The 17,206-nt window shown below is 38.0% G+C and overlaps 1 protein-coding gene across 1 annotated transcript in view; it reads right to left on the minus strand.

Annotated features, from left to right (window-relative positions):
• Positions 1–884: 884 nt before the first annotated feature.
• Positions 885–17,206, minus strand: part of RDX (radixin) — a 65,319-nt gene continuing 48,997 nt past the window's right edge. The window contains exons 10-14 of the mRNA XM_075546565.1: positions 16,404–16,534; positions 8,618–8,778; positions 6,107–6,199; positions 3,064–3,306; positions 885–1,911 (exon numbers count right to left, since the gene is read on the minus strand). Coding sequence (XP_075402680.1) covers positions 1,747–1,911; positions 3,064–3,306; positions 6,107–6,199; positions 8,618–8,778; positions 16,404–16,534 — 793 coding nt within the window. The 3' untranslated portion in view covers positions 885–1,746. The remainder of the gene's footprint in view (positions 1,912–3,063; positions 3,307–6,106; positions 6,200–8,617; positions 8,779–16,403; positions 16,535–17,206) is intronic.

Here is a 17,206-nt window from a genome sequence, read left to right on the forward strand (position 1 = left end):
CATAAAGTACAAAAATATATTGTATGCAACCTTTCCTTCTCATAATGTCTGCCCAGATTAATCCTTTAAAAGCAGGAAAAAAAGAAAAATAGCACAAGAAATATTTTCAGATATAATTAGAACCTATTGTGCATGAAAAATGTTTCACAGCAATTTTAATAGAAAGATGTAATTTAGGTGCATCATACCAAATGGATAGTAGCTGAACCACACAGAGAAAACAAGGCTCTTAGCTTCAATTCATGGCATTTTAAAACGAAGAAAAGATGAGAACATGTTGTCTGGAAAGATTTTTTCAGGAAGACAATTAATAAAAACCTAAAATTAAAGAAATCTAAAATAGAAATAACAAATTTTAAGTATTCTTAAATTGATTTAAAAAATAATCACAATGATTTAGAAACCAAATATGCTAAAATGAATATGTGGTAATTATATCAAGAAATGGAAGGTACAGACATTCTTCATATGCTACAAGGGCAACATATCTTTCTCCCCCTTTCTCTCTCTCTCTCTCTCACACACATACACACACATTCAGACATACAACAACCCTATAGGAAGATAGTTATATCAGTGAGCATTTACAAATTTAATGCATATCAGAGTTCCACAATTCATCTCAAGAAGTCAGTTAAAAAATTTAGCACACTTTAAGATTTTCTAAAGGAAAATTAAATCACAAAAATATTCCTTCATGACTGAAAGGACTACCATGTGTTATAAAACATATAGCTTACATACTCCATTATGTCTGAACAACCAGTCACTGCAGGTGTAGTAGTGAGGTAGTATATACCGTCCCTACTTGGGACAATTGTGTTCACATGCTGCCCTTCCAGAGAAATCCCAAGTTTCTCTCAATGATTAAATCAATGTCCAACAAATGTATATTTTCTTTTATTAAAGCATCTGCTTTTCTAAATTAATGTATGAAAGAACAATTCTATTCAAATCTGTCAGTGATAAGTGTTATTTTCAGGTAATATTTCAGCAATAAATCCTACATCTTTCGATGAAGCGGCAAGGAGAGCCATCAAAGGATGGCAGGAGATGAAACACCAAGCAAACAGCTGTCATAGATGATGACAGTAAAGTAAGCATATATCAAATTTCCAATAATATAATTAAATTGGGATTTTTAAAAAAATAACCACCAGCTGTACACTACAGTATTAAAATGTTCAAATCCTTTTCATGATTCATAGCCACCTTCTACATAATGATTAAGGACCGCCCACCCTTCCACCTACCCTCATTTTACACAATGCCAATGATCTGCATGAAGGTAGAATTATGGCTATGGGCATGGCAGGATATGAGAAGGCACACTGAGAAAAAGGTGGGTGAGAGAACGTGGAAGGGGCAAGAGAAAAGAGAGTACTTTGTCTAAACATTTAAGTTACCATTATTCGTTTTAAAATGTTCAAAGTGCTCAAACCACACATACACGGTTGACAGACATGATAATTAGTGTTAACATTCAACAGAAAATAAAAATGAAAAATGAAAAAGGTGATGGAACACTGTCTCCATTCCCTGGCCCCAAAGTAAAAGAAAACCAAACATGATATCACACTGCCTTAATGTTGAAGAGTTTCCCCTTAAATTTGTCTCTCGGCCACCACAGTCACACTGTTCTAAGTGCTTTGGCAAGGTGGGATGCATTCCATCACATCTGCACAGGCCTGCTTTTCTCTGCTGGTGGTTCAGCTTATGAAGAACATGTATGCAAAAGAACAGCTCTCACATTGCTTCAAACTCATCAATACGCTGCTTTGTGTTGCCTTGTCGAATCTGCCGCAGAGTCTTGTACTTGTCGCGGCCGGCTTTCACATTCTCAGCATGAAGAACATCGTTTTGTGTTTTCTTGGTTTCATCTCTGGCTTGGGCTAATTCTGAACTTAGTGCCTATATTTAAAAAATAAAAAGTATGCCTATCATTTTCTTCCTCTTAGATTCATAAAACTGCTTAAAGATTTTATTCATACATGTGTATGTGTACACCTCCCACACATCAGATTGTGTGTACACACACACACACACACAATCTGACATTATAATAAAATTTCCACTGTAAAATATTTTCTTGAGACTTAAGCTTTAATAATGGTGGGGATAGTGGCCTAGGAAGAAACAGTCTTTGATTTCTACATATATAAACTATGGTTGTATACTATTCTAAATTACTGAAAGACTGTGTAGCCCTTATAAGACCCCTCAGGTGGTATATGTGATCAACAGCCCCGGCTGTTAACCATAAGGTTGGAGTTTCAAAGTAGCCATTGGAGACCCGATGGAGCATAGCTCTGCTCTGCCAGGCATCGGATCGCCAGGAGTCAGAATCAGCCTCACGACACTGTAGCATTACAATGTTCCTCTAGGACTGGAAATCTCTACTACGAGAAGAGCTTCCTTCAAAAGCTTTGAATATTTATTACAATTATCACCTCGTTTTCTTTAATATTTGAAGATTTCACCAATCCAGAATATACCCGGACAAATGCTCTAGCAATACTAAAAGTTACCATTTGGTCGACTTATATAATTTAATAAACTGACCTTTCTCGATGATACAATCAGAATAATTCAGGTTATATAATATGTTAAAGATAGTCTACGTACACTTTACTGTTAAAAAAACTAAATTCACTCATACTTCGTAACTTTTAAAATGGGCCCAGCTACATAATTAAAGAACTCATTGGGTAAGCCCTGGTTACACAGAGGCTAACAAACATTTAGAAGCAAAGGCCTAGGAATTCACTTCCGAGAAAACCAGCCATTGAAAACCCAACAGAGCACAGCTCTGCTCTGCAGTACATGGGACTGCCATGAGTCACAGTCGACTCAGTAGCAAATGGTATGGTGGCAAGCATCTGAACATGTCATGTACTCATCGGTTCACACCACAGATGAAATGACTGTCGGTCAAGCCTTCATGAACCGGCTAATTAAAAGCTTTCAAATATGAGTACCCTCCTGTTTAATTTATTTGCCCGAGTAAATGGAGAAACGCAGGCCACAATTGAAATGTGCATAGAACTGCCGATGTTTGAGTACCTGGAGTTGTTTCTTGACGCGCTCGTTTTTCTGTGTCTCTGTCACGCGTTCTTCCTCACTTCTATGGTTCACTACTCCTTCACTGGACAATTCCGCACTGGCCTCGGCATTGTTCTCATCATGCTCATCGTGCTCGTTCTCCGTGGGAGGAATGACTGGTGGTGGCGGAGGTGGAGGGGGGGCAGACATCACAGTTTTTAACTCTTCTTTGGTCTTTTCCAAGTCTTCCTGGGCCGCAAAAGCCTGAACATTAAATGTAAGTTTATAAGCAACTTTCTCTGAAAATTGATAATTAAAAGGAATGAACATGCCTTTATCTTGCCTTTTAACAGACACTATATACAGGGCCTGCTGACGAAAGCTGTATTTTTGTAGACTAACATAGGAGTGATGACTTACAACAGAAACATTTTTCAATTCCTAGACATCCCACCACCGTCAGTGTATTGCACTGTGGTGACTTGAATGATGCTGTGCTGTTGGAAGCCATGACTGGTATTTCAAATACTAGCAAGTCAGCTGGGGGTGGGGGTGGGGGATGGACAGATGCCAGCAGGGCTTCTAAACTAGCATAGCCTAAAAAAAAAGACAGGTCTGGCAATATCGTCTCAAAAATTAGCCAGTGGATCCTGGCGGGACACTAGTGGTCCAGCTTGCTTGCTTTGCACCCTCCCTCGCCAGGGAACCCTTGCTGGAAGAAGACAGTAGGTCTGCTGACGTGCAGGGGCACAGAGGTGAAAAAGACTCTTGGTGGGACAGACTGGTTGTAGCCCCACAACGACTCAACATGCTGACAATTGCGAGGCGAATGCAGGGCTGGGTAGCATTTCGTTCTGGTGTACATGAGTCGGAGTCAGCTTGATAGTATAATAAAATTACCAGTTCTCACAGGGACTATCAATGGTTGCTAAAACCATTATGTTGGTGGGACATGGCTATTCATCTAACAGCAAAAAAAATGTCATAGCTAGTAGATTCCTTTTCAGCTACAAGGGGAGAGATGTACCAGATAATGAAGTAATCCAGATTGCCGATACTCTAATCCAGTGATCAATTAAAACTAATGGTAATGTCTTCTGATAGGACATAACATGAAGTAACCAACATCACCAAGCAATTGAGTAGATCACAGTGTCCTAGTACCCCTTTACATAATGTTCAGGAATAACAATGACCCCTTTTTTTCTTCCAGGTGTGCAGGTTCGGGTGATGCAGTACATGGGTCTTCTATGTAGACTACTTCTTAGCTGAAAGTGTTTACACTCTTACTATCCAAAGCAAGCCAATGTCTCATTGTGTCCTTCGAGCAATGGCGGTTCCATCTATAGGCAGTCGCCAGGTTCGAATGTGAAGTGACCCTGTCTGTAGGAATTGGTAGCTAAGCCATACAGTTCTTACTTAACCTTACTTTAGTGCAGAAATAAAGGGCTCAAAGCCTGTTCAATGGTTTAAAGAGCTGCACGAGCAACAAGGAAAAATGAGTGCACTGAAGACTTCGTTGCAAGCAGGGGCTGATTCTATTCTTCTACAGAACATGAACGCGGGGCTTGAAAGACAGCACCATCCTGCTACAAATAGCCTTTCTGAGTGTGTGGCTTTCCACAGTCAATATCAATATTCCAGAGGATTCCTGGTGATACAATGGTTATGCACTGGGCTGATACTTGCAAGGTCAGCAGTTCGAAACCACCAGCCACTCCAAGGGAGAAAGATGAGGCTTTGTATACCTGTAAAGAGTTATTAGCCTCAGAAAAGCACAGAGGCAGTTTTCTACTGTGTCCCAAAGGGCTGCTGTGAGATGGAATCGACTTGATGGCAGGGAATTCTTTTAGTCTCGATAATCCAATATCATGCATTAAGCTTCTTCCTGAAAGGGTTCACTATGCTTCTGAGGTTTGATCTGCTATTTTTCCCATTCCAGTGACCATGAAAAATCAACCAAGTTGTAAAAATTCTAGTTTATTCCCGTTTCAGTGTCAGCCATGACAGAACCTGTTGGAAGCCTTGCACTAAAGGATAAATAGGAGTTACCTGTAAGCCAGATTGACAGCCCGAGACTGTCTCTCCTTGCACTGTAAATCTCAGGATCATCTTTGTCCCATCCCTCGATTTCAATGCCATAGCCAGTCATTTGGCTGTCACACTCTTCTGAATCTACCACGAAACACCTTCTCAGTACTCCCTGCTCCTCTTGATGTCACTGCCATAGCCTTTAACCAGTGCCGCTGAGTCGACTCCGACTCATGGCGACCCCATGTGAGTCAGAGTAGAACTGTCCTCCATAGGGTTCTTAATGGCTGTTGGTTGTTACGGAAGTAGATTGCAAGCCTTTCTTCCGAGACCTCCATGCGTGGACGCCAGCCTGCAGTGTTTGGCTTAGGAGACGAGCTTGCTAGCCGCTTGCGCCACCCAGGGACTGCGGTTAGATCCCTTATTTCGATCTTTTTCTCTGAAGTTCTCCTAGTCGCTATCCCACTCCATCCTTGACACTGCTTTCTACGCACCATAAGAAAGCATGCCTGGTGTGTTACAATCCTGTTTTGTAACCTATGGAAGCCAAAGCCTACGGACACTTGCCACTTAAAAACTCTTACATCAACAAGGCATTCAAAACCTTGTACAGCTTAACTTGAGATCTAATTTTCCAGTAAGTTTTCCCAACATTTCTAAACATCTATACTCTAAGTATGGGTCACCTACTGGCTGTCCTCGATACTTATGAATTTCCTCTACCTGGAAAGACTACCTCTTTAGTCTCTACCCACTCCTGACATTCCTTACCCGCAAATTTGAATAATAACATTATTAAACTTAAAAAAAGGGTTTCCCCCAAAATACCCCATCTCTCATAGAAATTAATCATGTCCTGTGTTCCCAAGTACTAAAGTTTGTATCAATAAGTTACATACTCATACACAAAAATTTACACGTATGCATTTTCCGATCTAAATTGTTATAGTATTATGGATTCATCTCTACAAATTCAGCGTATTGATGTGTACAAACGGTATTCAATCATGCTGTTGAGTGGACAAATAATTACTTTGTGTTGCCACTCAGAAGCCTCCTCTTCCTTTTTCTTCTTGGCTTCTTCTAGAAGTGCAATCTTGGCAGTGAATTCAGCAAGTTCTGCTGCCTAAATAAATAAATTGAACAAATATATTTTTTCAATAACTTTCTAACATGTTAAATAAACAAAGCAGGTTGTTTTATGTGATTTTGAAAATAATCTTCTATTTTTAAAAAGGCAGTATTTTCTCTAAGATCATACTTATCTTTTTAATTTTATAGTATGGCCCTCAAATGAGCTAGTAAAAAGACAAAATGAAATACGTTTACTACGCTACAAAAAAGTGGTTGGAGCAACATGGGTGGGTGAAGGGAGACAGCGGTCGGTGTAAGATAATGAAAACAGTAATAATTTATAATTTACCAATAGGTCATGAGGGTGGGGAGGAGGGAAAAAAAGAGAGGCTTATATCAAGGGCTCAAATAGACAGTAAATGTAGAGAAAATGATGATAGTAACACATGTACAAATATGCTTCATGCAATTGATGTATGAAATGGTATAAGAGCTGTAAGAACCCCCAATAAAATGATTTTTAAAAAGTAGTTAGCCCTATTTCAGTGGTCTGTACTTAAAAGGAGTATAATTTAAAGTCTAATATTTTTAAATGTTTATCAAGAGCTAATGATTAGCTACAGAACTTCCAAAGGAAAAATTTAGGTTTTGATAGTGCTTAATCGTTGAGTTCTTTGTCAAATAAACCAATGATTCCCTAACAATCCTAGTTAGAAGCATTCTTCAAGAGATTTCAGATCAGTTACGTCTAAATGTTAGTAAACACAATCTCCTTCAGAGGAAACAGTGTTGCCCATTGCACTGCACCCAAAACTCAACTGGCTGAGTCAAAAACCAATGGTCCCAGGCTCAAAGAAGGAGCCCCTGTGCGGGTGTGAATGTGTGTCAGGCTTCTGAAAGGACACCCCTACTCCTCAATCAAGTCTCAAACGCTAAGATTTTTATCTGTCGTTTTTATCATTTCAGCTCACTTTTTTTTAAAACATTTTATTAGGGGCTCATACAACTCTTATCACAATCCATGCATATACACACATCAATTGTATAAAGCACATAAATCACCTAAATTTTAAATATTTGGGTGTGTGTTTGCTTTTTAATTTGTACAGTGCATGAGGTAAAGTTTTATGGAGCAGCACATCAGTTTTTCTATTCAAGAATTAATATGCATGTTGTTCAACTCTTCCATTGCAGTCCCTCAGACTACCATCACTTTTTCCACTCCGTGTGTGTGTTCCTCCTTGCATCTCTCCTTCTTGTCTAATGCTCTCTACTTTGACCCTGGGTAAATGCTGCCCCTTTGACCTCAGATGGTGGATGATTCTAACACAAGGAAGTAAATTCAATTCCAGGCCTGAAGGGTAAATATCGGGGCCATAGCCTTGGGGATTCCATCAATCTCTACCCAACCAGTAAGCCAGGTTTCATCAGGTCTGTTTTGGTTTTGCTTGGTAACCATGACTGAACCAATAGTTAGAAGCCCTGCGTCAAAGGAAAGCAGCAAGATCAGAAAGACCCAAAGACACCTAACAAAAGAGATCTAACCTCAAAATCCAGGATCATCTAAATGCATGCCTACTCTTTATTACATGAAATTCTATTTATTACACAAACAATTACAGCCTATATTTATCTCAGAGACACCAAATTCAAAAGGCCTATTTAACTACAGCAAAACACACCCATTAGTTTACTGACAAACCTGTCAGGATGTTTAGTACATCAGAATCCTTTGTTGACAAGCTTCCATTTGTTGAAAAAAAAATTGTAAGAGAAAAATCTTTTGTCTTATATAGGGAGGTGTGGGGGGAGGCTCACAGCCATCCTCCCAGTTGCCAGACTGCAGTGGGCCCCACTCCCTGCTGTTAAAGACAATGGACGCCCGCAGACATCTATTTGGTTCCAGTAGGTGGAGTTTACACCCTACTGATAATGGTTCCTATGGAGATCTAGGGAATAGGTCAAGTTAAGCTTCCATCCTAAACCTAGGATCTGCCCATCTTGTCACATGTATAACTCCAACCCCTCCCCTTCCTATTGTGTGTATATCCCTAGACCACCCCCCTCTCATTACTGTATTACCCATAGGACAGCCCCTTTCAGTGACGTATGTCCTCACCTGTAATTAGGGGGCTTGCACGTCCCCAGAGACTATAAAAGGCCTGGGCTAGCATTAAACATCTCTCTGTCCCTCCACGTGAACCATCATGCGGGGCTGAGGTGAGCATGCTACCATGAAATGTGTCTGACTCCATTATTTCAGTCTCTCTTCTATCTCTCATGCTCTCTATAACTTTACTATGATCTTTACTTATTATCGCTGTACAATTGCACCTACCGGACCCGTAATGATATGTTAGGGGTTGGCTTCTCCTGACAGGGAGGAAAACAATTTTTTCAATAGTTTATTTCCAACACTTCCTTAAGTTATTTGTACAACACAGTCTACGATATTGTTTAGGCTCCTTACGAGCTGTTCCTGATTCTTCATCTGGTCAGCAGCCTGTTTCTCTACAGCGGCTTTGGCCTCTTCGGCAGCCCGACGCTCCTTCTCCAGCCGTTCTGCTGCTTCTTTGGCTCGCTTTCGTTCCTGGTCCAGCTCTAGAGCTCTCCGAGTCTGTTCCTCTAGTTCTGTGAAATATAAGTTGATTTCAATTGTGCCATTTATAAAATTGAAAACAGCAAGGAATCTACTGTTTCTCAAAATCAGCATATATTACATAAAAGCAAAATTACCTCATTTTTACCTGGTTAAGAGATATTTAAAAATCTATTACACAATTCAAAATGGAAAGAAATTAAAGTTCTGTGTAATTAAAGTAAGCCAAAAAGCTAGATGCAATAATGTACTTAATGTTCTAAATTAATCCCTCCACACTTAAGTTTTGTTTTGACATTAGTAAACAATTTTGACTTTTGATTCAGATAGCTACCTTAAAGTTTATGAAGTTCCTTAATTATCTAAAGTAAGTATTATATAGGCAAATTAAAGAAATTAAGGTTGAAAACAGCATTAGCCTGAAATAGGAAACTTGATGTGAACTATTTGAAGTTTTAAGAATTGAGCTTATGGTTCATATGGCATAAGAAAAATAATCAATACTGAAGAAGTAAATTTTAACCCTTAAGTGTATTAAAAAACCTCAACACCTGTGAGCAGATCCTGACTCACATGGACCCTACAGGATAGGCTAGCACTGCCCCTGTGGTTTTCCGAGACTGTAAATCTTTATGGGAGTAGAAGGTTTTATCACCCACAGAGCAGCTGCTGGCTTTGCAAGGCTGCTCTTGCAGTTAGCGGTCCAATGCATAGATGCTATGCCACTAGGGCTCAGATCACAGAAAGAATCCCTTTCTCTTATCCCTACTAAGCTTTGCTGGCGAAGTCAGGGTAAGCGTTAGAGTTGCTCTTCTGTAGCCGAAAGCAGAAGGTGTCTGCTCCCGTAATGTTTTGCAGCCTTGGAAATCCTGAATAGGGTCGTGGTGGGTTAGAATGGATTCACTGGTAGTGGATTTTGTATGAATTAACTAGAAATCATCACTAGTACAAAACTGGGCCACCTTAAAACAGTGCATACTAATTTTAAGTAGTGAACATTTTTATTAATTTTCATTGACTAGAAAGAAAGTTTTCTGTCAGAAAAAACCAAAATGGGATGTATTAATGAAAGTGATAACTCGGAAAAATATGCTTCCTTATTCTATACTTAAAAAGGGAGAAAGTAAAATCTATATGCCATCATATGAAAGATAACTGTGATAAACCAACTCCACTCTCCATTTTTAATTTTGTTGGCTTTAGGCAGGAGTCGTTTAAGTAGCTAGTTAATATTCTGGAGGATTTGAGAGAGTGAGAAAAGAAAAACAGTTCACTGGTTAGGCTGTATATTCTTAGTAAGAAAAAATAAAAATCCTATGTGGCCATTTCTCTATGAAGATGATTCATATAATATTTTATATAACATTTGATTTTATCAGAACTAAATTCTAGGGCCAATTAATTTACAACCGTCTTCTTAAATAAAGATAGCCTATCGATGCTCTGGTCCTGTCATAATCATTATTTGTTCTACCTGTTGATTTACATATAAAGTAAACCCCACAAGATGTCTAAGCTTATCACTCATCTAAATAAGCAAACATATAATTAAGAAAAGTTTACTCAAAATAACAGTGGTTTATTTTCCCTTTTAATAATAATCTTCCTGCACCATGAAATAAGGGCAATAAATTTGGGTAACAAAGTTAAATTTTGAAATAAACATTGCAAATATTAATAATTTTCTATCATCTTTTTATGATGTCACTTTGAAAATAAGAGCAATGGCTATTTTTTCCATAAACTAGGAACTATACAAAAGTCTTATTCCTTTTAATTGTTAAAAAGAAACTCTTAAAACATCAAATTCATTTTAATTTCTTCCAGAAAGGATAAAGATTTCCCCTATTTTCCTTTATAATTAACTGAGCGAGAACAGAGGTTGGTCGACAAACTCTGGTTGACAAACAACTGCCTTCGAAAAGTTTTCCTACAAGAACAGTTCCTTCACTTATATATTGAATATGGTTACCTTCAATGCTACATTGTCAGTGTTGTGTAGGTGCAAGAGACACTATATGTTCGACAAAGCCTTAAATATTTATTATCTGGTCATTTATAGAATAGTTCTATGAACCAAATAGGCCTCCACACCAAGGAACCCAGTGATAAGCCCTGCAAAGAATGAAGAAATTAAAAAGGTGAATACAATCAGGTTTTTTGTCAATCTAGTTCAAAACTCTAAATCCTTAAAATTTATGAGGATTGGCATTGTGGAAAGGGGTTATCAAGAAATCCAGCTAATTTATAATATCAACTCTTTCGTAAGAAAGGTTAGGGTTTCTAAGAAGTAACTGTTTTTCTCATTAATAGTATCATAATAGTGCCTGGCCACAACACACAAGCCAATGGGTTGTGCCCAGAACCATGTCCTCTGCCTCACCTGCCTGTACACCGCCCATGGTCTAGTATGGCAAGAGTCTGGATTTGAGATCTTAAAACCATGAGGGGGAAAAAACACAAAAGGAAAGCTATTTGCTTTAAAAAGAAAACGAAAGCCTTACGAGACCACAGATGTTTATGTAGTGGTTAGACATTGTCTAAACAGACATTAAGTGACCCATACTCACACTTGTATTACATCTAAACAATGAAGGGGATATAACCATAAACGGAAAAAGATCTCCTAATGATTGTGGAGTGATTATTCAAATGAATATAGCCAGGTCCAAAAGAATACTATGATTTTTTTTTAACATATAACAGAAACAAGAATGAGTTTGTGTGTATATTGTGTATCTGCTTTTCATGTAAAATAGTCATCTGTGATGGGGATTATTTCTAATATTCCCCAACAAAATGACAATGAAATCCGTAAAGCAGACCGAGAGAAATGTATAAACCAAAGATACATAAATGAATTCTGAGATTAAAGTTCATTGTAAGCCCTAATTTATGAACAATTATTTCTTCTGACAGCCCTAGATCAGTGGTTCTCAACCTTTCTCATGCCGCCACCCTTTCATTGCTACTTCATAACTAATTTTGCTACTGTTATGAAATTGGGCGACCCCTGTGAAGAGTCATTCAACCCCCAAAGGGGTTGTGACCCACTGGTTGAGAACTGTTGTACTAGATATTTGCCCTCATGAAGAGATCAATGAAGACATTGTGTTAGAGCAAAATGTGTTGAAGAAATAAGATGGTACCTGGCTATAAGAAAGAATAGTGTCTGGGGTCTTAAAGGCTTGTCCTTAAAACAAGTAGCCATGGAGAAGCACATCAGTCTGTGTGATCAAAGGATTGGAAATAATAAAATCCAGGACTGAAGGAGGGCCTTGTATTAGAGCTTAAATTCTAAACACTACATTTGCAGAAGGCTATGGATGGTAGTGAATCTAAAATCCATTTGCAAGGGTCCTGTGTGTACAAAGCCTCTGGAGAAACACCTCTGACCACTGACCAGGGATGTGAATAGCCTTGCTATGTATTGGAATGTGCTGGAAATTAGACTGATAGTTAGGTTAAAATGATCATTTGTTCTACCTTTTGACCTTGTTCAAAACTTGTTCTAGTGTTTATACTTTTCTGGCTTTCTTTTGGATTGAGGTTTTGCAATGTTTCGTTTTGTTATTGTTGTTGGAGGAGGGGAGGTGAAAGATTTTCTTTACGTGATAGCCAAGATAGACAATTAATAGACAGCAATTGGATTAATAATTTCCTAAGGTCATGGCAGGGGAAGTTGGGGTAGGGGTGGGGGAACATGCAGCTAATAATAAAGAGTACAAAAATGAAGGAAGTGTTCTAAAATTGACTTTGGTCATGATTACACAACTTTATTATATTTAAACGACTGAATTGTGGTATATGAACTATATGTCAATAAACCTGTTGAATATTTTTTAAAGGCAGCTGCCTACTCCCAACAGAGATTAAGAGTAACAGAATAGAATGCAGTAGTCTGGGAGATTAAGAGTTCAGGATTGCCGAAACTCGCAGTTAAAGAGGCCAAGATCCTGAAAAGGAGTGAGTAACCGAAAGTGAAGTCCAGTGGAACATGTACTCGCTGGCTTTCCTCAAGCTTTTTAATGCATTTATATGAGGGAAGATTTAGCAGCCTAAGAAACTCAATACTCTTATAATTGGGAGGTCAGAGACTATAGAACAGCGGTCCTCAACCTTCCTAACACCACAACCCGATAATACAGTTCCACTTGTGGTGACCGCCCAAGCATAACATTATTTTCGCTGCTACTTCATAACTGTAATTTTGCTACTGTGATGAATTGGACGACCCCTGTGAAAGGGTCGTTCCACCCCCAAGGGATTGTGACCCACAGGTTGAGAACCACTGCTAGACACTTTATTTAGTGTGTGTCCCCTAGGGCTCTCAGAATTGCCTCAGAAGCGGGGATGTTTGGGGTCCTGGGGGCTCACCACACTAGTTTTTCAGATGATTTCCCTCCAAAAGTTATTAAAACATGAGGGAAAAGAAGGAAACGATCAACCTAACAAAACCCCACACCCAGTCCAACCCCACTGAGAGCGCTGGCACATATTTTGCGTATCAAAAGATGGAATATTCTCTAATGGGAAATAGTTCACTAAAGTCTCTATAATTTCTCACACAAATATTTGTGCATTCAGCCAGAAATTACTAGGGAGGCCGGGACATAGGGTTCAATTACTAAAAATGAGGGAGAGGGAAGGAGAGAGGAAACAACAGGGGTTAAAAAAAGGAGAAAAATAGATGCTAGTACTGGATACCCCCTTACAGCAGGGTTGCAGGGAGGAGATAAGCAGTCAGGGTGCAGTGCAGCACTGACGAACAGTCAACTTTCCTCTAGTTCTTTAATGCCCCCCCCCACTATCATGACCCCAATTCTACCTTACAAATCCGGCTACACCAGAGGATGTACACTGATACCGATCAGAGCTGGAAACACAGGAATTCAGGACAGATAACCCCTCAGGACCAATAATGAGAGTAGCGATACCAGGAGGGTAAGGGTAAGGTGGGAGAGAAAAGAGGAACCGATCACAATGATCTACATCTAACACCCTCCCTGGAGGGCAGACAACAGAAAAGTGCGTGGGTGACAGCAGTGTAAGAAATAAAAAATAATAATAATTTATAAATAATCAAGTGCTCGTAAGTGAGGGAGTAAGGGAGGGAGGCAGAAGGAGGGGAAAATGAGGAGCTGATACCAAAGGCTCAAGCAGAAAGAAAATATTGTGAGAATGATGATGGCAACAAATGTACAAATGTGCCTGACACAATGGATGGATTGCGATAAGTATTGTACAGAGCCCCTAATAAAATAATTTTTTTAAAAGAAATAGATGCTGGTATAATAATCCTATAAATTATCCTGTTACTGGGCTTAAGAAATAAGAAACTCAAAATAATTGTCACTAAAACACATATAAACAAAACACAGGAAAAACGAAACATTTAAGAAGAAATATAATTAATAAAGATATAAATGAAAGTTAAAAAAATGCTACTGACTTGAGTATCTATTGGAATGGCAACTGGAAGCAGGCCTGATCATATTATAGCTCAAATACAGTCACCAATACAGGAGAGAACTTCAAAAAATTCCTGGGAAAAATGAAATATAAAAAAGAAGCAATTTTCCCACAAACTTTTTGAAATTCCTGTGTATCTTAAAGCTGGTTAGAAAGACAAAATAAAGAGATAAATTAAATAACTGAACAATGTAAATTGTAGAAATGCAAAGTGATAGAATGGATTTATTTAGTGAGTTCTAATTCATTTGAAGTAATCACTTCAATAGTAAAATCTAAAAGAAATGTTATACTGAAGCATAGAAAAGTTCCTCTACAAAGAAAAAAAATGTAGGTTACTCTACCTACTATCATGACTTAACTATGGCCACAATAAACTGCATCTAGATGAGAATTTAGCATAAATTACAAGACAATCATTCAGAACTTTGGACAGGCTGGAAAAGCTTTATTAATTGAAAATTTAAAAACAAAACAAAACGGAATGTCTTTTGCCATAAGACGACTGCTCTGAGATTATGTCTTGATAAGGAATGTTCTATATTCTTTTTTATCTTCCTCTTATTTCTTTAATGTTTCTTCACTTGATGAGTCTTTTGTACGTAAATCATTAATATTTTTATCATATACCCTAAATAAATGAGATTGAAAGACTTAGGAACTATTCTCTTAGAAAAGGTGTTATGTAAATGAAAAAGTGCTATCATTCAATCTTTTCTTTTAAATATCAGGTTATTTCTTAAACATTCCTTTTTAACATACTCTACACAAATATGAGATTGATTTTACAGCATTCCCCTCCTCTTAAAATAAACAAATAAACTCACTGTCATCAATTCCCACTCACTGCAACCCTACACGGCAGTATAGAACTGCCCGGGTGGGTTTGGGAGACTAATTCTTTGTGGGAGTAGAAAGCCTCATCTTTCTCCCGAGGAGCAGGCTGGTGGTTTCAAACTGCTGACCGTGTGGTTAGCAGCCCAACTCGTAGCCACTATGCCACCAGGGCTCCTCCCTTCTCAAAAGTATTGCTTATTCACTCAAGTTCACTATCCTCATATTATTAATGTATTTTCTATCTTATCTATTAACTGTATTATACTTTAAATACGCTTCCATTTGTTCTACATGTCTGTATTACCAGGATATTACACATAATATGCATTTAATAAAGACTGAAATTGACAGATTTTTAAACAAAGAAACTTAAAATGGCAGTAATAGCATCAATTTGGAAAACAAGAAAATTTCTTCACTACCCTAAGACATTTAAACTTAAATAGTTTCTAGCTTTTTACTAGTTCTGAGAAGTAAAACTTCTTGAGAACAATTCAGGACCTGGTGATCTCTTCTCTTAGAAATATTTCAATATTCTTAGAATTTCTAATATTCTTGGAATTAAATTGCAAATCAGTCTGTGGACTAATGGCAATCTTGGACAACTTTCTCCCTAGCCACCCAGAGGCAAAATTGTGCCATCAGCTAAGAGCAGCTTCTAAGCACATAGCCTCGTATGGAAAGAGCTGACTGGTTCTGTAATTTAGTATGAAAAAGACAGTTTCATAAGAAGTGAAGATTTCATATTATTATTTCTTGAGATCTCATGGTTTAGTAAGAAACAAAATATTTTATTTTGCTCAATGTATCTTGACTAATGTGTTATAGAAACCGTTTAGCATTTTTTTGTTATAACCGGCTCAAGAGTAAGTTCTTCCAAAACACGTCACCAAAAATCAAATAAACAAACTAAGGGCTGTGCATCAAAGTCAGTTTTTAACATTTATATTAACACAATATTTTTAAATGCCTTAAAATACTTCGATGGTCATTTATTATGGGCCATTTATTAACAAAAAAGCTTTTGTTTCAAGTCATACAGTATTTAATATGTATTTATTTTTAGGAAACCTTGAACAGTACTATATATAAATTAATATTTATAATTACAGTAGATAAAAGAAATGTCAAATATCTGTGCACTTATTACATGAAAAGAATACAAGCACTACATAGTTAAACCTTCAAACACATATATCATGTGACTTGACTCTGCTAAATATAAATCAGGTAAAATAAAAGGCAAAAAAGAGTATAATTCTACATAACACAAGTTTTTCACAGTAATGAAATCTACAGTATGACAAAGCAGTAAGCAAATTTTAGTCTGTTGGCGAAAGAGACTTGCCTTTCTGGGCCTTCATTGTCTGTTCTTCAATTTGCCGTAGACGTTCCATAAGCTCTTCCTTTTCACGTTCTATTCTTTCCTTTTCCTTTTCTGCTATTTCTCTTTTCTTCTTTTCATTCTCTAGCTGTGCCCTTAAAATAATCACACATGCTCTGTTAAGAATGAACAGACACAGTGTTCATGTGAAATCAGAGTGTCAACTAAGAAGAACCGAAGTGTAATGTGGGCTTGTCAAAGGCTGACATTCCAAACTCACCCAGCAGCAAAGGAGTTAAGGTGCAGCAAACTGATTCCACCAAAATTATAACCAAGAAAACCCTAAGCAGCATTTCTAGTCTGTAACACACGGGAGACCACTCATGGGCAAGAAATGACTCAAAAGCAACAAGCTTGCTTGACCCCACCCCCTCCAATATATATATAGTTGTGTTTAAAAATACCACTTAGTTAGAAATATAGCCCAATGCTTTACTGTAGGACCTGATAGTACAGTAGTTAACCATTTAGCAGCTACATGGAAAGCACTGCAGGAGAGGTGTGGCAGTTTGATTCTGCCAAGATGACAGACAGCCTTAGAAACCTTATGAGGCCAATGCGACTCTGATCTACAGGGCTGTTGTGCGTTGGGATCGACTTGCGGCACTGAATTTGACTGGGTTTGGGATATACATTCATATGCGTATATAAACTAGGGTTGGGTTGCAGTGTGACTCTTTTTATGAGGTCACCAATTATCAACACCAAAAAGAACTGCACAGGTGCCATACTGAAACAAAAACAAACCCTTCTTTAGTAAAGCTTAC

This window comes from Tenrec ecaudatus, chromosome 4, assembly GCF_050624435.1.
Source record: "Tenrec ecaudatus isolate mTenEca1 chromosome 4, mTenEca1.hap1, whole genome shotgun sequence".
NCBI lineage: Eukaryota > Metazoa > Chordata > Mammalia > Afrosoricida > Tenrecidae > Tenrec > Tenrec ecaudatus.